We start from the raw sequence: 24,892 nt of genomic DNA, 5'->3' as shown, positions 1-24,892 counted from the left end.
GATGGCCACTTCTAAATCTTGTTGGTGCTATATTTCCTAAACTCTGTGGGATCACTTCCTTTTTGACCTCAAAACAAAAATTTCCTCTATAACACGATTCACTAACACACGAGATAATTACACTGCTTTGAGGTCTGTAAGGATCAAGTGAGAGCCATCCTCCCCTTCCCTGGCAGTCCCTACAATCCTTCGAGAGGACGTCACCCAACGAGTTCATGAGGGCGGTGCGATCCTAACCACACCTTCTGCAATCCAAGTGCCTCCCTTCAAACTTTCTCCTTTTTCCTTTTTTCCGGAGCGTCGTAACGCAAGACGTGGGTCACGCAACCACAGCAACTAGTCCCGGAAGCAAAAAGCAAAGGGGCGGAGAAGAAGACGGGAAGCAGAGCCAGCGTCCGGGTCGGCCGGCAGGGGGCGGGGCCGGGCATGGTAACGGCTCGAAAGCCTAGGAGGCTGGGCCGGAGGAAGGCGGAGGAACCGGTGTTCGCAGCTGCCGCTGCTTCAGCCCATTTCTTGCGGCCTCTGCGGGTCCTGCCTCAGCCATGATGATCCACGGCTTCCAGAGCAGCCACCGGGATTTCTGCTTCGGGCCCTGGAAGCTGACGGCGTCCAAGACCCACATCATGAAGTCGGCAGATGTGGAGAAGTGAGGCTTCGGGGCACGGGGTCTGGGCGCTGGCCGGTTGCTGGCCTAGGGAGGGAGGCAGGGCGAACTCCGTGCAGCCCCTCCCCTTTCCCCTGAGGCGGAGGTTCTGTCCCTCCGGACCGGACTTTTGATTGACAACTTCGATAAATAATCCAGCCACACTTCCGGACCCTTTGGTTGGGGATAGCCAGGAGCTGCTTTCGTGAACTGTCACTCCGCCTGGGTTTGAGTAGAGTGTGGCTGTGCTGGTGGACGTTCCCCTCACCAAACGTCTCCTCCTGCCTCAGCCTGCACCACCTTTCTGGGTGGTTGTTGCCTGTTTTCTTAGGGGTTAATGACGGGGATGATTAGTTTGGTTTTTGGCACGTCAGGTGCTGTGCCTGGCGCTTGAGATAGGAAATGTAAAAGACAACGTGCGCCTCAATTCACAGTCTCGTGAGAGAGACAGACAATTATATTACAGCGTGAATAAATGTAATGAAGATATATACACGGAGTGATTTGAGGTCTTTTAGGGACTCGAACCACCTAGGAAATTGGGATGCCTGAACTGAATCTTGATAAAATCGTTGCTGGGGACTGTGGATAGGTGCATGCCACCAGGTCAGGCAGAGTGAGTTGTAATGCGTTTTTGATGCCTGGGCTGAATCTTGACAAAATTTAGGGGAATCAGGGGACGCCTGTAAAGCCGGAGGCTCCGGGAGAGTGAAAGCTATGATGTGTTTAAAGATCTGTGTCCGTGTGATTGGAGCGTGAGGTACCATAGAGGGTGTTGTGAGAAATGAGAGGTAGGCCCCAGGGGAATCAAGATACTGGGGAATTTTTATGCCAGGCTAAGGAATTTTCAATTTTCTCTAACAACCACTGGGTGTAATTTTATCCGAAGGAGCTGCATTATCAGATGTAGGCTCTGAAAGATTTCTCTGGAGGCCATGTTGAGGCTGGATTGCTGGTCCACAGGGATGGGAAGGAGACCAGTTAGTAAGAGAGAAGATAGGTTTTAGAAGATGAAGTCCCTGGGATGGCCAGTTGATGGGAGGAGAAATAAAGGAAGAGTCTATGCTAATGACAAGATCTCTGGCTTGGATTGTTGCATGTATAGTATTGCCTTTGAACAAGATGAGAAGCATAGGAGGAGGAGGAGCAGATGGGGGCTGGGTGTTGGATAGAGGATGAGTTTAGTTTACTGAAATGTGAGGTGGGTATAGGTCATAAAGTGGAGATGTTTAGTAGGCATTTAGATATATTTATCTTGGAGCTCAAAAAAGATGACGTTTAAGTTTGGGAATTATCTGCTTATATTTGGTACCTGGAGCTTTGGGAATGAATTAAAGTATCTAGAAGTCATCCAGAGGAAAAGGTCATAAAATAGAACCCTAAGTGAGCACTTGCATTTTAAGATTTGAGCAGAGGGAGTGACCAGGGAAGAGAGGAAAGTCATGAAACGATGCTTGCTTCCTAATTTAAGAAAATAAGTGTTGATATTCTAGTAGACTCACTGAAAAAAATTAGAAAAATACAAAAAATAAAGGAAAAAATTTCCCTTCATCCCACCACAAATTGAATTATTTTTTTGAGTTTTTCCTCTATATAACTGTCTTTTCTTTTTTTTTTATAACTTTTTTTTTTTTTCGATTTTTAATAGAGACGGGGATTTCTCCACGTTGGTCAGGCTGGTTTTGAACTCTGGACCTCAGGTGATCCACCTGCCTTGGCCTCCCAAAGTGCCGGGATTACAGGCGTGAGCCACTGTGCCTAGCCTTGTATAACTTTTATTTACTTTTTATTTTGTTTTTATTTTTGAGACAGTCTCACTCTGTGGCCCAGGCTAGAGTGCAGTAGTGCAGTCTCAGCTCACTGCAACCTCCGCCTTCCAGGTTAAAGTGGTTCTCCTGCCTTAACCTCCCTGGTAGCTGGGACTATAGGTGCATGCCAACACACCTGGCTAATTTTTGTATTTTTATTGATTTATTTATTTTTAATTTTCTTTTTCTTTTTTTTTTTTTTTTTTTTTGAGAGGAGTTTCGCTCTTGTTGCCCAGGCTGGAGTGCAATGGTGCCATCTCGGCTCACTGCAGCCTCCGCCTCTTGGGTTCAAGCGATTCTCCTGCCCAGCCTCCCAAGTAGCTGGGATTACAGGCATGTATCACCATGCCCGGCTAATTTTGTATTTTTAGTAGAGATGGGGTTTCACCATGTTGGTCAGGGTGGTCTTGAACTCCCGACCTCAGATGGTCCACCTGCCCTTGGCCTCCCAAAGTGCTGGGATTACAGGCATGAGCCACTGTGCCTGGCCTCCTCCCCATATAACTTTCTGTGAGAAATTGCTGATCGGTGCAAAAGTAATTGCGGTTTTGCAATTAAAAACCACAATTACTTTTGCACCAACATAATACAATATATAGTTATATATAAAGCAGTCAGCTTCAAACTGGGGCCTGCATGTAATTTACTTACAGATTCTCCAGAGATGGCTGTATGCATGGAGAGTTTTAAGGGAATAAAATTCCGTATCTATAATCTCCTTATGTATTATTTAAAAAATAAATTTGCCTGAGGCTGGGCGCAGCGACTCACGCCTGTAATCCCAGCACTTTGGGAGCCGCAGCGGGCGGATCACCTGAGGTCGGGAGTTCAAGACCTGCCTGGGCAACATGGTGTAACCCCGCCTCTACTAGAAATACAAAAAAAATTATCTGGGAGTGGTGGTGCAGGCCTGTACTCCCAGCTACTCCAGAGGCTGAGGCATGAGAATCACTTGAACTTGGGAAGTGGAGGTTGCAGTGAGCTGAGATCATGCCACTGCACTCCAGCTTGGATGATAGAGTGAGACTCTGTCCCCTCCACTGAAAAAAAAAAAAAGCTGCCTTTTTTATATGACAAAAGGAAGACTTACCCTCACCAATCCTAAATTTTTCTGTGATGCATTACCATAGATTGTAAAAACCGCTAAGGTGCTAAATAAATTGATTGGGTAAAATATTGGATTAAAGAAACTCCCTTTAATGAATATTTAAGGCACCTTAAAACCAGAGGAGCTTCCTGTCTTCTCTCCTTATAACTGGTTATACCTGTTTTTAAGAGGGAAACTTGATGTTAGAAATAGGGCATTTTCAGTCCTGGCACGGTGGCTCACGCCTGTAATCCCAACATTTTGGGAGGCCAAGGCAGGTGGATCACCTGAGGTCAGGAGTTTGAGACCAGTCTGGCCAACATGATGAAACCCTGTCTCTACTAAAAATACAAAAATTAGCCGGGCGTGGTGACACGTGCCTGTAATCCCAGCTACTAGAGGGACTGAGACAGGAGGATTACTTGAATCTGGGAGGCAGAGGTTGCAGTGAGCCGAGATCATGCCATTGCACTCCAGCCTGGGCAAAAGAGCAAGACTCCATCTCAAAAAAAAAGAAAAAAGAAATAGGGCATTTTGGCCCGTGGTTAAGAAACTCTATATTTAGAACATTGAAGGACTGTAAATTAGTAACAGTGATTCTTTTACATATATGAGTGGAATATTTTATAGGACTGCCAGATTTTTCCAGATGTATTGGGTAGAACCCACAGACTCACGTATTATTTCACATTTGGTATGCATTATTCAAGTTAAAACTTATTTTATGGAATCTTATGTAATATATATTCCAATTACAGTTTATTGTATCTAATCTTTTAAGTATTTAATATTTTCTATCTCCTAATAACAAAGAATAAATTTTACTTAAAATTATGATGAAAGGTAACATTGTTAGGTATCATCCTGAAGACCTGCACCTCAAAAAGTTAGATCACTGATATGTGCACACAGAAATACACATATAGATGTAAAAAATATACAATGTGTATACAGCACTTTGGGAGGCTGCGGCGGGCGGATCACCTGAGGTCAGGAGTTCAAGATTATCCAAAATAGTCTCTACTAAAAATACAAAACTTAGCTGAGCATGGTGGCGGACGCCTGTAATCCCAGCTACGAGGGAGGCTGAGGCAGGAGAATCACTTGAACCTGGGAGGCGGAGGTTGCAGTGAGCCGAGATCTTGCCACTGCACTCCAACCTGGGGTGACAGAGTAAGACCTTGTCTCAAAAACAAACAAACAAAAAACAGTGTTAAGCTTTGTTTAAAGACTTGAAGTCAGTAGAAAGGAATGCTTAAGAAAAGGGGGCCTACTGTCTGTCTTGTGATGCTATACCAGTCAGGTTGGAAAGTAAGGCACATTATACCATTGCACATAAAAAACCATTTAATGAGATTTTATGGTTTGTCGGGCATGACTTAATCCTTGCCTTGCGTGGCCATAGGTCTTGTTTATCATATGCATTTTGATCATACTATTTTATCATAAGCATTTTTCCATATTATTATATTCTCTCTTTAAACATTTGTAATGGTTCCGTAATATTTCATCATATGGATATACTTTGGTTTGCATAATCATTTATTGCTTTATAATGAAACATTCAGAGTATTTCTTTTTCACGATTATAAGTAAAGCCATTGTAAGTATTAATGTGTATAGTTTTTTTCTGTACTTGGAATTGTTCTTTAGTACAGATATCCTAAAACTGATACTTTGGGTCAAAGTGTGTAGATTTTATTAAATTCCTGTTATTTTTTGCTTGATTGTTGCACCGGGGTGAAATGTAAATTGACACAATCCTTCTGAAAGTCTGTATAGGCAAGTGCTGGGTTCCCTCATCAGTATCAGGTGCTTTTGCTTTTTTCATCACCACTTTTTGAAACTTATAACAATTGAAAATTTTAGTGGAAAAATTATTTTCCTACAAGGGACAGTATCTTTATTTGCTTTGCTATCTTTTCTTCATACCTTCATGATATATATTATAGTAATATCTGTGTGCTATATATTATAGTAATATAATAAGCTATTATATCTGTGTTTATATATTATCTTATTTAGCCCACTACCTAGTACAGTGCCATAAGATATGATAATGAAAGAATGGATGATGAAAGCATTTTGTAGACCTTGCAAATATATCATATTGATTAAATCATATGCTGTGTAACTCATTCAGCAATGTAGGAAGAATTCTCTGGGTTGGAAAAGAAACAAAAATGCCAACAGTGATATAAAATTATCTCACCTGACTTTTGGTTATGTATAGATTAGCCGATGAATTACATATGCCATCTCTCCCTGAAATGATGTTTGGAGACAACGTTTTAAGAATCCAGCATGGCTCTGGCTTTGGAATTGAGTTCAATGCTACAGATGCATTAAGATGTGTAAACAACTACCAAGGAATGCTTAAAGTGGCCTGTGCTGAAGAGTGGCAAGAAAGCAGGTGAGAATCTGGTCAATTAGGTTAAACAAAAAAGATAATTAGGTTAAACAAAAGAGAAAGACTTGAAAAAATATTCAGTAATGATACGTGTGTGTCGTTAGAATGAAGAACTGGTATTATTAAACATGAGAGTTGTATCATTCTAGAATTCATTTTTCTGAGACATAAAAATGGAAGTTAATTACCCCACTACTTGAATTCTTATTAAAGTGAATTACAACTGAGCTGAGCTATGTACTTTTTCAATTCTTCAGCATTCCTTATTGAAGAGGCAGTAGGCTATATTTAATGTTCCTATTTTTCAAGAAAAATGTTTACTTATGATATGCTTAATAAATATCCTATTTGAGAAGCATTGAAATTAAGACAGCATGTTTTTCTTTGATAGTCAAATCAGCAATTATTTACTTTGTGCCTAATATGTACTAAGTACCTTAGATGATACAAAGAAGTATAAACCTTTAAACCGTGTCCTCAGGCAGTGTACAGACTAATTGAAAAGACTACATCAGTACATGACAAGTTAAAGAACAATAAATGTAGAAAAACTGTAAGAAAAACCTTGTACTGGTGAATTATAACAAGTGTATATATTTAATAGGATATTTTATGTTATTGTAGAATATAATTGGATGTGATATATAAATACAGATAATCTCTATTCTGCATCACTGAATCTGATCCTTCTCATTTTGGTATTTGAGGACGGAGGGTGAACACTCCAAAGAGGTTATTAAACCATACGATTGGACCTATACAACAGATTATAAGGGAACCTTACTTGGAGAATCTCTTAAGTTAAAGGTAAATCTTACTTTTTTCTTTTATGAGTCATTAATTGTCTTGGACAGTCTGAGCATTAGAACTTTTTAGTAACGGGTTATTTTTTGCAACTACTTTTATTGTCCTTGTTTTCTGTTGTGGCATCCCTCAGAATGTAATGTGAGGGGATTTTGCTTGTTGACTTATCAGCAGAAAATAAAAGATGGCCTTAATGGAAAGATTTATTTTTAAAACTGTAGTTGGTGGCAATGGCAGACTGCCATATTGTTATCATTATCACTATCAAGAAACACTAAAATGTGTTTCGGGCCTTGGTAATGTATTACGTGATTTAGACAGAACCTGCTAGCTAGTAGCTTACAAGTTTATAGATGAACAAATATATGGGCAAAAAGAACTTCTGGTTAGACAAAGTAGGTTTATGCCCTGCCTGCCCTGAATATGAACCTGAAATGACTTTAGGTAAGTTACTTGAGTCTCAGTTTTATCAATAAATTGGGTAAACAGAAATATCTACCTCACAGCAGAGTTTTGATGTGAAATAATTTATGGGAAGCTCTCAATAAATTCTAAAGCTCTGTATTAGTATTAAGTCCTGTCTGTGTAAGCCCTGCTTGCAAAGAGATTCAGGCCAGACACAGTGGCTCACACCTGTAATCCCAGCACTTTGAGAGGCCGAGGAAGGTGGATCATGAGGTCAGGAGTTTGAGACTAGCCTGACCAACATGGTGAAATCCCTTCTCTATTAAAAATACAAAAATTAGCTGGGTGTGGTGGCGCATGCCTGTAGTAACAGCTACTCAGGAAGCTAAAGGAGGAGAATTGCTTGAACCCGGGAGGTGGAGGTTGCAGTGAGCTGAGATCGCGCCACTGCACTCCAACCTGGGCGACAGAATGAGACTCTGTCTCAAAAAAAAAAAAAGAAGAGATTTGGCCAGGTTCTGTGGCTCACACCTGTAATCCCAGCACTTTGGGAGGCCGAGGTGGGTAGATCATGAGGTCAGGAGTTCAACACCAGCCTGGCCAACATGGTGAAACCCTGTCTCTACTAAAAATACAAAAATTAGCCTGGCATGGTGGAGTGCACCTGTAGTCCCAGCTAATCGGGAGGCTAAGGCAGGAGAATTGCTTGAACCCGGGAGGCGGAGGTTGCAGTGAGCCAAGATCGCACCATTGCACTCCAGCCTGGGTGACAGAGTGAGATTCCCATTTCAAAAAAAAAAAAAAAGAGAGAGAGAGAGATTCATGGTAAATAACACTAGGAAGATGGAATTGGTAGGTCTTATATTGTGAAATTAGCTATATTTTGAAATCTTATAGTGTGACTAAAATGAAGTAAATTTGGGCCGGGCGCAGTGGCTCATGCCTGTAATCCCAGGACTTTGGGAGGCCAAGACGGGCAGATTACTTGAGGTCAGGAGTTCGAGACCAGCTTGGCCAACATAGTGAGACTCCACCTCTACTAAAAATGGAAAAGTTCGCCGGGCATGGTGGTGTGTGCCTGTGATCCCAGCTACTTTGGAGGCTGAGGCAGGAGAATCGCTTGAACCCAGGAGGTGGAGGTTGCAGTGATCTGAGATCACACCACTGCACTTCAGCCTGGACAACAGGGAAAGGCTCTGTTTCAAAAAACAATAAATAAAATAAAGCAAATTTGGTTTAGATTGAATGTCTCTAAATATCACAGACTATTACATAGAATGAATTTATTTTAGTGTAACCTGAAATATTTATATTAAAAGTAGCTATTGGAAACCCTGTGTCATCCAGGCGCAGTGGCTCACACCTGTAATCCCAGCACTTTGGGAGGCTGAGGCAGGCAGATCACCTGAGGTCAGGAGTTGGAGACTCGGGAGGCTGAGGCAGGAGAATTGCTTGAACCCAGGAGGCAGAGTTGCAGTGAGCCAAGATCGCGCCACTGCGCTCCAACCTGGGCTTCAGAGTGAGACTCCATCTCAAAACAAGGAAACCTGATATCATATGTTGGTGCTTAGGCAGAAATGTTAAGAAGATAGTGTTTGTCTGGGCCCCTTTTCTCTGCAGAAATTTTTAGAGTCTAATGAAGATAAAAGTTCATAGCAGGAACTTAATGATTCTTATCTTCAGTTTCTGCCATTACTACATTCCAAGTTTTAACTATTTTTCTGTGCTTCCAGGAAAAAACTCATTCATTCATTTAACAGATATTTCTTGAGCTCTTGCTCTATGCCAGGTACTAATCCTAGGAGCCTTGCATACAGCAGAGCAGACAAAAATTCCTCCTTTACAGTCTAATGGGAGAGCAAGGTAATTTCAGTCCTTTATACTACTTCATAGATTAGTGTTCTCCTCTTTCCTCTCTTCTGATTGAAAAACTTTGTTGAGAGCATTTGATATTTCATTGCCAGGAGTGAGGAAATGGGAACTTGTTTTAAACCCATACAATAATGATGATGACTTACTTTGTGGACTGACTTAGGAAAAGTCTCCTGAAGGTTATGAAGCAGCATTAGCTGTGAGAACTATAGCTGTAGAAACAGGGAGTATGAGAGTAGTAGAAGGCAAAAAGCATTTGTTCAGTACTCTCCTATTGATACTTCAGCCTATAATGTGATTTGTTCTGAAGTGTTGCTGATAAATGTCAATGTGATTACCCACTCACTGGTGATAATAAGCTCAGGCTGTGGCAGAACACAGATTTGGATTCAAAATCCCAGCATCATCATTTGCCAGCTTGGAAAAGTAATTTAGTCTTACTAAGCCTTGTTTCAGTCCCTTTGTTAAGCTAGGGTAATACTAGTTGTGAAGTAGGAAATAAAATTATGTATGTAGGCTGGGTGTGGTGGCTGATGCCTTTAGTCCCAGTACTTTGGGAGGCTGAGATGCATCACTTGAGCTCAGGAGTTTGAGACCAGCCTGGGCAACATGGTGAAACCCTATCTCTACAAAATATAGAAAAATTAGCTGGGTCTGGTGGCACGTGTCTGTAGTCCCAGCTACTCAGGAGGCTGAGGTGGGAGAATCACTTGAGCCTAGGAAGGCAAGGCTGCAGTGAGCTGTGATTGTGCCACTGCACTCCAACCTGGGTGACAGAGCGACACCCTATCTCAAAACAGTGTGTATTTTACAGTAAGATCTCAATAAATGGCAGCTGTTACTATGATAATATAGTATATCAAGTATTAGGGAACCTAAGTTAATATTGCAATACCAAGAATAAAAGTAGATGTATTATCTATGGTATATTATTATATTAAATAGCAGCCCAAATGGACTAAGGCCTAATAATTTCAATTATTTCTGGAATCCCTGGTGTCTTTTATTTCAGTTGGTTCTGGGTTATGACATCTAGGCTTCTAATTTGCCTCTTTATTTTTGTTTCAGTTCTAGGATGATGATGTTTTTCTTCAGAGAGGATTTTTGTTTAGTTCTGACAGGCGCTTGAGAATATTCATAGTCAAGGACAGAGCTCTGCAAACTTCTTCTGGAAAGAGTCAGACGTAAATATTTTAGGCTTTGTGGGCCTTAGGGTCTCTGTTGCAGCAACTCAGCTGTGCTATCATAGTCTATATCACTCATAGACAATATATAAATGAATGGGCATGGCTATGCTTTAATAAAACTTTATGGACAGTGAAATTTGAATTTCATATAATTTTTATGTGTCATGAAATATTTTTCTTTTGATTTTTTTTCTCCAATTATTTAGCCATTATTAGCTTGCAGCCCATAAAAATAGGTAACAGGGCAGATTTGACCTACAGGTGTTAGTTTGCCTGCCTTGGTCTAGAACCAGAGTTTGAGGTGTACTGGGCCTGCAGATAAGAAGCTCTGAGGCTGGGCACGGTGGCTCACACCTGAATCTGAACACTTTGGGAGGCCGAGGCAGGCGGATCACCTGAGGTCAGGAGTTCAAGACCAGCCTGGCCAACATGGCAAAACCCTGTCTCTACTGAAAACACAAAAAAATTAGCCAAGTGTGATGGCACGTGCCTGTAATCCTCGCTACTTGGGAGGCTGAGGCACAAGAATTGCTTGAACCCAGAAGCCAGAGGTTGCAGTGAACTGAAATGGTGCCACTGCATTCCAGCCTGGGCAACAGAGCGAGACTCTGTCTCAAAAAAAAAAAAAATGCTCTGGAATTACTATAGCTCTTTAGGGTGTCATCTCCGATTTGGGAGGAAGCAGGAAATTCTTCAGGGTCCTTGCCCTTAGTGAACACTGAGCAGCGATGGCACCAAAAGCCAGCAGAGCCCAGCTTCTTCTCTGGATTAGCCAGTGCTATGCCTCAGGGCAAAAGCCAGCCAAGTACAGACTTACTTTTCTGGGCTCCAGTCTTTTTCCAGATCTCAGCCCAGTAACTCCATACTGCCTTGGCCATTGGATGATTTTAGGAAGTTTTTGTTTTTTTTCAGTCAGCTTTTTAAATTGTCTTCGGCAAGAGGGTTTGTCTAGATTACTTATTCTGCCAATATACTGTTGCATTTGTTTTTTTTGAGGTAGAGTTTCCCTCTTGTCGCCCAGGCTGGAGTGCAATGGTATAATCTCAGCTCACTGCAACCTCTGCCCCACGGGTTCAAGCGATTCTCCTGCCTCAGCCTCCTGATTAGCTAGGATTACAGGTGTCTGCCACCACGTTCAGCTAATTTTTGTACTTTTAGTAAAGACGAGATTTCACCATATTGGCTAGGCTGGTCTCAAACCCCTGACCTCAAGTGATCCTGCTGCCTTGCCTCCCAAAGTGCTGGGATTACAGGCATGAGCCACCGCGCCCAGCCCATATGTTTTATATTTAGCTGGTTATTATTTTGTTGTTGTTATTTTTTTAGATGCCTGGGTTCAGAGAGGAGATATGTGGAGTTGAGGAAGAGAGAGAGCTGAAAAGTATGAAGTTTTAGACATACTTAGCCTTGCAAATGGAAACATTAGCATAAATAAGTTAAATATGATATCCCTAACTCATGCTTCGTTTTTTGACTTTCTCTTTCAAACATTTTATAAGAACAAGTACATAAATGGAAAAACTGACAGACTCATTTTGATCAATCACTTACTTAAGGCATACGTGAAACATTAATGAAGCAATATACTAATGAGAAAATTCAGATAATGATTATTTTGGGGGGATTCAGGAGTATCTATAAGGAGGATTTAAAAATGTGTTCCTTTGAACTAAAATCAAATGAAAAGGACGGAATTTACAAGTGTGTGTATTTAACACTAAAGTTGTGTAACCTTAGGCAGTCCTTGTTGGCAGACCAACTTTTGTTTAATGAGATCATAAACTTACACCTGTGATGCAGGGGACTGATTATATGCCCTCCCCCCACACTCCAACTCCCTCCCCCTCCCAATTTTCACCTCAGGAGTGGCCTTATACCTGCTCCATACACAGTTGGAACTAAAACTGCTTAGGGCTAAGTGTTATCTCTAAGTGACCATGGAAGAATTATGGACATTTTTTTACTTCCTGGAAATCATATACAAACTGCCACTTCCTTTTCATGGCATCTTTTCCCCCTAGATCACTTAATGTTCCCTTAGATTTCCTCCCAAAATCTGTGCAGTGTTGTAAACATCCTTTGTAATTTTCTTCTGATTCTTATCTAGTTATCTCAAATTAGTCTCCATCTGCTAATTTTGTCCATGAGTCAAACAAATGACCTAATCATGACTGTTAAGTAAAGCTGCATTTACTAAATATCTATGGTTTGACAAGCATTGTCATGGTTGTTTATGGTAAACCTGTGAAAGAATAAAACAGCTGAGCATTTCGTAGTGAAATTAGATGTGGTAGAAAATGGTATCACAATTCATACTTGGGTGCTGCTCAGGAGACACTTGAGTTTAATGAGCTACTGATATTATCTGCCTTAGGATTGTTGATGCTTTTGTTGGATTATGTGTGCATGTCTTAGAGCTACAAAATAATACATTGAAAAATTGCCAACTTCATTCAAAGCATCTTTGCAATGCTAGGAGTTTCCCCTCAGAATTTCTCTACAAGTTCTTGTTCACCTCATTATTTAAAGCACTTTATTTTGCTGTAGGTTTTGGGGAGTTAGGCTGAGCAAATATCTAACATTCTAATGAAAAAATATTTTTTAAGTTCCATATGAATGTCCTAAAAGTGGCTTTCACAGCACAAAAGTTCTATGACCTTCTATGATAGTAGTAGTTCATCACACTGATTTTTAGGTGATTAATTTTCTCATAGTCACAACAGAAGTTGATTTTAATATGATTTGCATTAAAAATGATAAATTTTAACTCTTTTTTTTGTGAAGCTATAGTATTGGACATCTGTAATATCTTCAGTTTTTCAGAATCAAGCCATATTCTGATCTTTTATATCTACAGATGACACCTAAATTTAGAACTGTGTGCTCTGGCTATGCAGAAAAGACTGATTGAAAAAACAAAAAACAAAGCAAAAAAGAAAACTACTTTCCTGTGTCTCTGTAGCTACTTAACTTTTTTTTTAAATGTGCTCCTCCTTAAAATTTTTTCTTTCAGGTTGTACCTACAACAGATCATATAGATACAGAAAAATTGAAAGCCAGAGAACAGATTAAGTTTTTTGAAGAAGTTCTCCTTTTTGAGGATGAACTTCATGATCATGGAGTTTCAAGCCTGAGTGTGAAGATTGTGAGTATTATTATTTTTGTTTAGAATTAATATTTTTCTTGCATTCGTAACATTGTACAAAAATATGACTCACTTTGAATAACACTGAGCCTGGCTGGGCACAGTAGCTCACGCCTGTAATCCCAGCACTTTGGGAGGCCGAGGCGGGTGCATCACGAGGTCAGGAGATCAAGACCATCTTGGCTAACACGGTGAAACCCCGTCTCTACTAAAAATATAAAAAATTAGCCGGGCGTGGTGGCAGGCTCTTGTAGTCCCAGCTACTCGGGAGGCTGACGCAGGAGAATAGCGTGAACCCGGGAGGTGGAGCTTGCAGTGAGCTGAGATTGCACCACTGCACTCCAACCTGGGTGTCAGAGCGAGACTCCGCCTCAAAAAAAAAAAAAAAGAATGACCCTGAGCCTTAACATGATGTCATGTACAATTTCACTTAGATCTAGCATATATCTTATTGAATATCCATTATAAAATTCACAAAATATTAGTGTATTCTTAAGGCTTTATTTTAGCAAAGCATTTTTAATAGACCTGCTTAGTTTATTTATTATTTAACTTAAATGAAGACTGTGGCTTAATTTTCACATTTTGGATTAAAAATGGTGTTGATAGGATCTGCAGACAGCAAGGTGGATGTCATTTTTTAAAATGACCCATGTGTTATGATTTCAGTGCATCATTCAGATACCACTTCAATTTTCAGCACGGTGGTGGGCGCATGTAGTCCCAGCTACTGGGGAGGCTGAGGCAGGAGAACGACTTGAACCCGGGAGGCGGAGCTTGCAGTGAGCCAAGATCGTACCACTGCACTCCAGCCTGGGCGACAGAGTAAGACTCCATCTCAAAAAAAAAAAAAAGAAGTAGAAAACAGAAATAATAAGTGTGGTTATTCATATTTGTTTACTACTAGATAATAATTGGGTTTCTAATACTTTCCAGAAAAAACTCAACTGAAACTTTTTACTAAATGCCTCCTCCTTTAAGACCCAGCTAAAATATCACCTTTTCTGCAAGGCCCTTCACATCTCCCTTACACAGAGTTAAATATCTCTTTTCTATTCTCCTTTTTAAAAACCTCTCGATTATAGCATTTGTCATGAGATCTGTCAAAGACAGACCCTGACATCAAACATTGTTCTTGGGGCATAATGATTGTGGATGCTGTGATTTAAAGAATGAAAATAATACAAAAGCAGCTTTAAAGTCAAATTTTAGTTACTGGGAAGGCAGAGGCAGGAGGATTGCTTGAGCCCGGGAGGTCAAGGCTGCAGTGAGCTATGATGGTGCCACTGTACCCCAGCTTGGGAGACAAAATAATTTTGTTTTTAGATAAGTAAAAATTTTTATTTTATTTTTATTTTATCTTTACTTATCTAAAAATAAAAGTCAATTTTTTTGGTAGAATCAAAGGATTTTGAAATTGTAATGAATTTTTAGAGAATCATTTTATGTAGCCTCCATATTTTATAGACAAGGCCCAAAAAGATAGCTTAAGGTCATAAAACTAATTGCAAAGTTTTCTTTGTATCATCTAATATATGTCATTATTCTAGCATTAGATAGTTGTTTTCATATGCTTTCCTCCTTTGCTCACTTATAACTCTAAATTTACTTTTTTTTGGTTTAGATTTATTCTCTCTTCAGCTCATCTAGTCTTGTATCTTTCCACTTGTCTACCCACCTTCTGAACTGACTATGCTAAATGTTCATTATGAGTTGGCATATCTGGGTGTGCATTTGTATTCAAAAGGGTATATATATCATGTCTATAAGTGGGTCGGTATTTGGGAAGCACATGTGGTTTTGTGGATGGAGTTGCTCGAGAGGATATGTGTATACATGTGTGTGTATAAGAATACATAGTAAGTCTGAAACTGAAGAGCATTTTTTTTACCAACTACTTTAAGCTGAAGTATTAGTTTATAGATATTACTACCCTGTAGTGAAATTTGTAGGTTATTTAATCCACCTACTTTGCAGCATTCAACGTATTTTAATTATAAAATTAAAGGAAATTGGTTTAGAATAAAATATATTTTAATACTTAAATGCATAATATGACTGCACCAAAGATATAATGAAGCAGTCAGGTACTTATATTTGCATACCGAGTCACCATAAATATGACAGCAAAATATGTAGGCTGACGGAGATGTAAGGTATCAATCAGTGACTCTAATACAATTTTCCAAAATGGTGAACAACTCTTAGAGAAGTTCTAAGTAAAACAAAGTATAATCTTTCCTTGATTTGGAAAATAGTTGCCTTCCTGGATAATTAGGTGATGTTTTTTTTATTATCTATGTAAAATGGAATTAGGGTCTAAAGTCAGATCATTATAAGTAGGCTTTTTCACCTCTGTGAATGTCTGGTAAGATATTGCAAGTTTTGTGGAATGCAGGATTGGACTTTGTTGTATAGGATTGCCCTGTGCATCCCAGATCTGTTGTTCTGGTGCTTATTCACTAACGGTCGATATTGGTTGCTTATTGATGTGACAACAAAAAATACCCTCACAAATTCCCAAACGTCCCCTAGGAAAGAACTACTGCCCTAAAATATGCTATTGTATTGGCACTAGAGCTCTGGTCTCCTAATTCCTACTCTTTCCGCTGTGCCATGCTAAAATGATACTTCGGTTTACTGCCTGTGTTGTGTCCAGTGTGACTGTTAGTAACTAATTTTGAAATTTGAAGAAATGTTGCAAGTCAGTCTTTCCATAAATTACACATACCACTGTGTAGTAATGTCAAATAATAATGATGTGCTTCCCAATTTGTTGGGACGTCAAGTTGTCATAAGTCAGGTTATTTCTACAGCTTTCCTTTACTATAAGTCTTGTTTTTAAGTCTGTTGCCGATAACCCCGTCAGAATACAGTTTGGCTCAGAGCCTTTTCTCTAGCAAAGATATTAATGCCTTCTAGCCTCAGTTTTATCCAGAAAATGGTTAATGAGCACCTGCTGTGTGCTAGGTACTTTTCTAAGCAATAGAGATGTGATGATAAACAAAGCAGATATTTCCACCATCATGGAGCCTACAGTCAAGTAGAAACATAAATGAAGATAGTTACAAATCTGTTAATTTATAGTGGAGTACTATGAGAGAGAATACCAAGAGAAATCTATTGTGATATGGAATGGTAAGAAAGGCCCCTCTGTGGAAATGACATGTGTACTGAATTCTGAAGGACAAGTGAACATTAGTCAGGAGAATACTCCAGGTAAGGGAAGAGGGTGTGTAATGGTCCTAAGGCAGAAAAGAATTTGGCCTGTGGATGGTGACTCTCCAGGTGGTTAAGTCAGTATCATTACTGGGTTACTGTTATTTCTTCTTTATCATTAATGTAGCCCCGTGCCTATATATAAGATTATAGGCAGTTCCCTGAGTATATGTTACTATTTCATGCCTCAGTACTTTTTGTACAGGCAGTTCCCCTTTCTGAAATTCTCCATCCCATCTCCAACTGTTCTTTCTGTGGTCAGTTCAAGCTTTGTCTTATCTGATGTTCTTTAGCACACTTACATACTTCTTTTTCAAATGCTTATCGAGGCTTGTGCATACCTCTATTATAGCAGCTACCACATCTGTTTGACAGTTTCCCTGGCTGATAACCTTTTTGAGCATTGGGATTCTGTTTTTTCATTTATATAAATACACGACTTGCTATCGTAAGAACTTGGTGTTAGTAGATAATAGATATTTATTTAGCAAATGGCCAAGCATATTCACCTTAATTAATTAATTAATTAATTTTGAGACAAGGTCTTCCTCTGTTGCCCAGTCTGGAGTGCAGTGGCATGATCGTGGCTCACTGCAGCCTTGACCTCCCAGACTCAAGCCATCCTCCCAGCTTAGCCTTCCATGTAGCTAGGACTACAGGCTTGTGCCACTATGCTTTGCTAATTTTTTATATTTTTTGTAGAGATGAGATCTGACTCTGTTGCCCAGGCTGGTCTTGAACTCCTGGGCTCAAGTGATCTTTCCACCTCAACCTTCCAAACTGCTGTGATTATAGGTGTGAGCCACCATGCCGGCTAAACATTTTCATTTTAAAGACCCAAATACCTCACATTCCATTCAACCACTCCCTCCCTGCCACCAGGACCCACCTTATACTTTCTCCACTGACTCTGCCTATCTTTAGTAGTTATACTTGGAAAGCAGAGGAATTTGTAGATGTGCCACAGATGAAAGATGTTAAGATGCGTTATAGTGTTCTGATAAACCAGGTATTTAGCAATATGAAGTAGTGCCTATTGGTTGAACTGAATTAGAGCATTCTGTGTACGGTCTGTTGCTTTGTTTTATGTAAAGTGAATAAGTGAGTAGTGACAAAGAACTAGGTTGTTCTTTCATTTTGGTTTTATTGGTGTTGACATTTACTATCAGTACCTGTCATTTTTTAAAATAAACATTATAATGTTTACATTACTTGGGTATGTTTTTAAGTCTTTTAAACCTCAATATCTCCCCCCACCAGAAAAAATATTTTAGGAAACCGAAACCATGATGTTAAATAGTTTGCACAAGGTTTTGAGGCTAGTTGGAGCTAGGACAAAGAGCTTCTAGTTGAGAGATTTTTATAAACTGTGAATTCAGCCTTATTCCAGTGTTTTGGGTTTTTTTTTTTTAAATTTTTTCTTTCAGTAAAGTAATAAAATATTTAATTTTTATTAAAATATTAATGTACCTTTTTTTTTTTCCAGAGAGTAATGCCTTCTAGCTTTTTCCTGCTGTTGCGGTTTTTCTTGAGAATTGATGGGGTGCTTATCAGAATGAATGACACGAGACTTTACCATGAGGTATTTATTCTTGTTTAATGAATATACTAATTGATACTGGGCTTGTTTGTGTTGTTTCATTGTCAATCTGAGAATTTGAAATTAAACAATCTGTATTATATGGCAGTCTTTCTAACTGTTAAGTCTGAGTGTTTCACATTCACTGTTCACTGCAGGCTATTATGAAAACATTACATTTTCTTTTACAAAGGTTCTGGTGACTCAAAATGTTTTCTAAAAGACAGTCCCTAGTTGGGGAGGGGTCTTTTGAAAAAATTTTATAAGTACTTAATCCATGTTTAAGAAAACTGTCCTTTAACTCTTACCTTTGTTTACAGTATATGTTGTTTGTATAATGTTCTGATGTACATTAGTATACAGGAAGTACATTAATATTTTAATCAGGCCAAGGCCGGGCACTGTAGCTCATGCCTGTAATCCCAGCCCTTTGGGAGGCCGAGGTGGGTAGATCACCTGAGATCAGGAGTTTGAGGACAACCTGGCCAACGTGGTGAAACCCCATCTCTACTAAAAGTACAAAAAATTAGCCAGGCATGGTGGCGAGTGCCTGTAATCCCAGCTACTCGGGAAGGTGAGGCAGTAGAATCGTTTGAACCTGGGAGGCAGAGATTGTAGTGAGCCAAGATGGCGCCATTGCTCTCCAGCCTGGGCAAGAAGAGTAAAACTTCATCTAAAAAAAATGTGTTTATAGATATATATATATATATTTTAATCAGGCCAATTACATGGCCTCCTGAAATTTGTATTATATAATTATTTTGATAGTTGTTTTAAAGTTTGAAATCCCTATGTTCCATCTGAAAGAGCTGTTAACATGCAGGGTTTTTTTTTTTTTTTTTTAAGTGTTTAAAAAAAGAGGAGGAGGGCTTAATTTCTGAATGAATCTTTAACATAAAATTCGCGATTATGTAGAATGAGGAATTAGAGAAGAGACCGCCAGTGTTAGTTACTGTAGTCATAGTAATAGTTAAGTCTAATAACAACCCTATGAAATCAATATTATCTCTGTTTTATTATATTATCTGTTTTATTATCAATAATATTGATATTATCTCTGTTTTATCCTGATGTAACTAAGGCAAAGAAGGATTAAATAGCTTAGGTGAGCCGGGTGTGGTGGCTCATGCCTATAATCCTAACACTTTTGGAGGCTGTGGTGAGAGGATCATTTGAGCCCAGGACTTTGAGACCAGCCTGGGCAACATAGCAAGACCTCCGTCTCTACAAAAAATAAACAATTAGCCATGCATGGTGGCACGGATTTGTAGTCCTAGCTGCTACTTGGGAGGCTGAGGTGGAAGGATCGCTTGAGCTGGTGAGGTTGAGGCTACAGTGACAGAGCAAGACCCTGTCTCAAAGAACATTAAAAAAAAGAAACATACATAAGTTTTACAGTTAGTAGGTGACAGAACTGGAATTTGAACCTAGTAAGATAGGATTGCATTGGTGTTTTCTAAACCCTTCACTTAGGGATGGTTTTTTTTTTCTTGAAATAACATGGTGACAGTGATAGACGTTTTTCTTTTTAAAAGTGGTGACAAAGTACTAAACATAGACTATATTTTTGTCCCCCAGAAAGGGAAATCTGTTATTTATTTATTTATTTAAGATGGAGTCTTGCTCTGTCGCCCAGGCTGGAATGCAGTGGTGCAATCTTGGCTCACTGCAACCTCTGCTTCCTGGGTTCAACTAATTCTCGTGTCTCAGCCTCCCTAGTAGCTGGGATTATGGACGCCCACCACCACATCTGGCAATTTTTTTTTTTATTTTTAGTGGAGTGATGGGGTTTTGCCATGTTGACCAGGCTGATCTTGAACTCTTGACCTCAAGTGATCCACCTGCCTCGGCCTCCCAAAGTGCTGGGATTACAGGCATGAGCCACCGCACCTGGCCTAAATGTTAAAAATGCTCTTTTAATTAAACAACACTGAATTTTAGAAATTTATCCTAAAAGGATTCTTTTATATAATAATCTACAAATATTAATTGGACAATTACTCAGAGTTGTCTGTACATGAATATTCACAGTAATGTTGTTTATAATAGCAGAAAGGAAGGAAAGTAGGAACTTAATGCCCATTAAATGGCCGTTGATTAAATTGTTTATATCCACATGGTATAAAAATACGTAATTATTAAAATTGGTTGCAGAGATTGATATTTAAGTAATTCTGAAAGATACTCATTTCAGTGTTGAACTTTAAAAAGCAAGTATGAGTTTAGTTACATGAGATTCTCTGTAGAGATTTCTAAGTATTAAAGGTACTGCTACCTATATGCTGTGATCACTGATGATTTATACTTTTTCTTTTATATTATTTGATTTTTTTTCCTACAGTGACTATTAATCTGTTTTTATCAATACAAGAGAGTGAAACCTTAAAGGCGTATAGTTTTGTGGTTTTTCTTTTATTGAAAAGTGTTTCAAGACGTAAATTATAGTAAATTGCTGTTATAAAACCTAACCAAAAATAAATGGGAAAAACTGAAGTACAAAAAAGGTGATTTTAAATAAGCTATTTGATAAGAGCTTTGTGGAATAGGAAAGAAAAAAATTTTAAAGCATGGTTTTGCAACATAAAAGTAGCACAATTATGTAGGTAAATGATAAGATGGCTTAAGGGAAAGATGTTTCAAACTTGAAGTAATTTAAAAATCTCTTGCATATTTCATTTATATACACATTCTTTCAAAGTAAAATCTTTGCTATATTTCTCTTACATGGTAATTATTAAATCTGTTTACATATGTGTATCGTTATTATAATGTATAGAAATTGGAAATAATAATCCAGAGTTCTCGACGTGGATTAAATAGGAGTTATCTCAGTGTAGAACAAGATGTTCTCATTAGACTGCATGCTGTTTTGACAACCTGTTCTAAAATGTAGGCAGTCTATTTGATAGAAAGGATTTTGTAAATCAGTATAATTAAATTTGTTGAAACTTGTTTATTTTTAAATACAGGCTGACAAGACCTACATGTTACGAGAATATACATCACGAGAAAGCAAAATTTCTAATTTGATGGTAAATACTTAAATATCAGTTTTTAGACGTTGAATTTTAATGTTTCATTTTAATTTAAGTAGTATATACCCCTAACCCCAACCACCCAAGTTTATATCCCCAAACCCATTCATTCACCTAGGGGGGCTCTATAGGATAAATTCTACTGGAGCATAACTTTTCTGACCTTACCTCAAATACAAGAACATTTAGAGCTGCTAGGTACTTAAGCCTCATCTAATCTAATTTTCACATTTTGTTCTGGAGAAATTGAAACCCAGAGGTGTGACTTACTCTGAGTCACATAACTGGCTGGTGATGGATGTTCTTTCCATTTACCACCCTGCCACTTTATTTCTTTCTACACAGTCTCCTTTTCTCTTCCTAAGATGTGGTGATTCTATACCATGATTTGTTTGTTTTGGCATCATTTTTCCTTATTTTTTACTCCCCTGGGACCTGTGAAGCCTTCCTTAGAACTTAGGATTCTATAATGGGTTGCTTAAAAATTGATACCTTCCGATGAACTTGGTTTTCTTTTTTTTTACCCTTAGTGCTTATTTCTGTCTGTGTATAGAATATACTTGGAATAAAAAAGTTACTTAGATTCTATTGTATACTACATGCTGGGCTCTAACGGAAGACTAGTGTTTTCAAGTTAGAAAAGCAGCAGGTACATAGGGTTGGATTAATATATTAAATTCTCGCTACATTTGTGGGAACATTATAAATTATATAACCCTGTGATCTTTGATGAAATCATTCAGTAACAAAGTTGAATGATTCAGTAACAAGAAATACCTATTATTTTTAGGAGCACATATGCATATAATGCACCTGATTTTAAAATTCCCATGCTTTATGAATGCTTGAATCAAAACATTTTCAAGAAATGTCAGTATAATAACTGAATATGCTAATATGACTTATGTATTTCCTAGCATGTTCCACCTTCCCTCTTCACGGAACCTAATGAAATATCCCAGTATTTACCAATAAAGGAAGCAGTCTGTGAGAAGCTAATATTTCCAGAAAGAATCGATCCTAACCCAGCAGACTCACAGAAAAGTACACAAGTGGAATAGAATGTGATACAACATATACTCCCTGTGGAATCTGACTGGACACCTTGGCTATTTGTAAGGGGTTGTTTTTATTATGATAATTAATTGCCTTGTTTATGTACAGATTTTCTGTAGCCTTAAAGGAAAAAAAAAATAAAGATCGTTACAGGCAGGTTTCACTCAACTGCTATTTGTACTGTCTGTCTTCACATTCATATTCCAGATTTACATTTTCTGGAATTAAATTTGGATGATTTCTAAATTATCACAAAGTGGGACCTCAGCAATAGTGTTCTGTGTGTCTCATGAGCAATGAGCACAGTCTGCATTCATCATTAAACACTACCTTCTACCATGAGGAGGTTAATGTAAATCACCGAATCCCAATGCCTTGTGACTTTCATAGGATACCTGATCGTGCATGTTGATGGACTGGCTCTCCACTTTGGGCTTTCTGATATTTATTCACACCTCTGGAGTTGCAACTTGCCACATACAAAATTAGTCTCATAGGGTAGTAAACTTCACCCCCAAAATTTTGAAAATGTATTTCCCCCCTGTTTTAAATTGGCTTTGAAATTAAAAAGAAAAAAAAATTTAGATTTAGTACCAGAACCAAAAATACCTAGATTTTTGGAGAACTTATTATATACATAGAAACATGAATATGGTTTACCACTAATAGATAGGAGTTATCTGTCCTCCATCTTTAGGTGCTTTTTCTTAAATGTGGTTCTACTTATACTGATATTTTTAATTTCCATCTTCCATGCAACCTCAGAGTGAATAAACCCCTTAAATTTGGTGCTGGTTCGAAAAAGTCTAAAGGGTTTATTAGGGGTTGTTTTTAGCAAATATTACATCAATCCTTAAAGCAACAAGATTGATTTTCTGCTTAAAATATTTGGGAAGATAGGTGAGGAGGAGGAGGGGGTTTTAAAATATAAAAACCAGTTTTTCTATATTAAGGTGCATATTTGTAACATTACAGGGGATGAAGTAAAATGTAATTAGCACAAGACAGGGAGTACAGAAAGTACACAGAAGTAAATTTCAATTCCATTTGATTATTTTGATAATAACCCCTTAGTCATTTTATATTCTTGTCTGCCTTTCTAGAAAAATGGTCTTCATAAAGTGAAAAGTGATTAAAAAGCACCAAATAAATTATTTGAAGCGGGTTTTTAAAAATAATTTTTTGAAGGGCAGGGGGAAAATTCACCCCTTTTCTGATTTGAAATATGTTGTACGTATTTCCATTTGATGGATAAATCATTAAGTAAGAATATTTGATTTAAAGTATTAGCAAAACTCTTCAGGTATTTGCCTGAAGACAAATTTTAACAAAACATATACACTTAGATATCCATCATTGCTCAAACTCTGGTGTATTGCTGGAGCCCATAGGCAGGGTATATTTTATTATCTAAATTTGGTATTTGTCTTCTGCCTTCTGTATCACCTCCAAGCTACAGGAAATCAGGATTTTGTTGGCTTTAAGAAAACACATGGTATGTTCACTGTATATTAAATATACCTGTATTTAATGTTTTCTCTTAGGACAGAAAAGTACACACACACACACACACACACACACACACATTGTGCTCAGCTTGCTTTCTGTTTTATATTATTTGTAATTCAGATTTGAACAGAACAGACTATTCATGCAAACTATATCAAATGAAAAACATGTAAGACTCTTCATTAGTTGGAGTTTCTGGGCAACATCGTGTGTGTGTGTGTGTGTGTGTGTGTGTACAGACACATTTTTTTTTTAACTTGTTGATTCAGATGTCTTGGTCCCTGAATAGTCCTAGATTACTTATTTTGAGAATTCATTGTTAAAAATTACAGGGAATTAAAATAATTGCCTTTTTTTTTTAGAGGGTAAGAAATGGATAGAACAAGTATGCCTCAGAAAAATTTATTAGTTTATTCTTGTGGAGAATACCAAGAAAATGTGTATTTGCCCGTTGCTAAATATGATATATGCCATTTTATATTTATTTGTCCCAAGTGTCTTTTTGTAAGAGGAGAATAAACAATAAGGAATTATTGATCAATGTTTTACTATTTCATTTATTTGAGTTTTTCTTAGAGCTTAATTAAAGAAGAGTGGTTTGGGGTATACTTTTCTTATTTGTGCGTTATGTTTTGAACTCAGTCAACACTGTAGACAGAGTCTCCAGGCAGGTTATAAATTAAAACCTAACTGATGGTTCACAATACAATTTCCCAGTTTGCCTTTGTGCTCTTGCCTCTCCTCTCCCTCTGTTCCTTAATATTTCCATGGATGTTTTTAATGTATTTTCTGTATGTTGGGTTAATGTTTTTCGTTTTTGAAAATATGAATACCTGTCATATGTATTAGTTTTGAGTACTGTATGTACAATTACGGTGCTAGGTATAATGGATTACAACAATAAAGCAATGTAGTATATGTTTTTGTGGGGTTAAAGTCTAATGGAAGAGACAAAGTAAAAAAATTACTAGTTTTAATATGTGCAGTGATGGAAATGATACTGACTTAACAGAGTAACAGAAAATCAACTAACTTTAATAGAGGTAGTCAGAGCTCTGCTTCTGAAGAAGATGTGGAAAACCTCAAGAGACTGTCATTCCCATTTTAACAAGGAGAAAAGTCTGGGTCATCTG

General features: G+C 38.2%; 1 protein-coding gene across 3 annotated transcripts; it reads left to right on the top strand.

Annotated features, from left to right (window-relative positions):
* Positions 1-309: 309 nt before the first annotated feature.
* On the top strand, positions 310-24,300 carry TIPRL (TOR signaling pathway regulator). 3 transcript variants are annotated; one of them, XM_003893516.3, is made up of 7 exons: positions 310-646; positions 5,772-5,951; positions 6,656-6,755; positions 13,230-13,361; positions 18,067-18,162; positions 21,129-21,191; positions 22,112-24,300. In XM_003893516.3, exons 1-7 carry the CDS (start codon positions 543-545, stop codon positions 22,253-22,255), a joined length of 819 nt encoding a protein of 272 aa, XP_003893565.1. In that variant the 5' UTR covers positions 310-542; the 3' UTR covers positions 22,256-24,300. The 3 variants fall into 3 exon arrangements, with proteins under 3 accessions (XP_003893565.1, XP_009191604.1, XP_009191597.1); XM_009193333.4 differs by lacking the exon at positions 310-646 and adding an exon at positions 683-1,249; XM_009193340.2 differs by lacking the exon at positions 13,230-13,361.
* The last annotated feature ends 592 nt before the right edge of the window (positions 24,301-24,892 follow it).

This window comes from Papio anubis, chromosome 1 (genome assembly GCF_008728515.1).
Source record: "Papio anubis isolate 15944 chromosome 1, Panubis1.0, whole genome shotgun sequence".
NCBI classification, from domain to species: domain Eukaryota; kingdom Metazoa; phylum Chordata; class Mammalia; order Primates; family Cercopithecidae; genus Papio; species Papio anubis.
The sequence above is the reverse complement of the archived record's forward strand: the minus strand, read 5'-3'. Positions and strand labels throughout refer to the sequence as shown.

What these genes read in the sequence shown, in the direction of transcription:
- TIPRL (XM_003893516.3), top strand. Translation starts at nt 543, where the DNA reads ATGATGATCCACGGCTTCCAGAGCAGCCACCGGGATTTCTGCTTCGGG. An exon ending in GAAGAGTGGCAAGAAAGCAG is followed by an intron (nt 5,952 to 6,655) that starts GTGAGAATCTGG and finishes TTGGTATTTGAG; the next exon opens with GACGGAGGGTGAACACTCCA. An exon ending in GAGAATCTCTTAAGTTAAAG is followed by an intron (nt 6,756 to 13,229) that starts GTAAATCTTACT and finishes TTTTTCTTTCAG; the next exon opens with GTTGTACCTACAACAGATCA.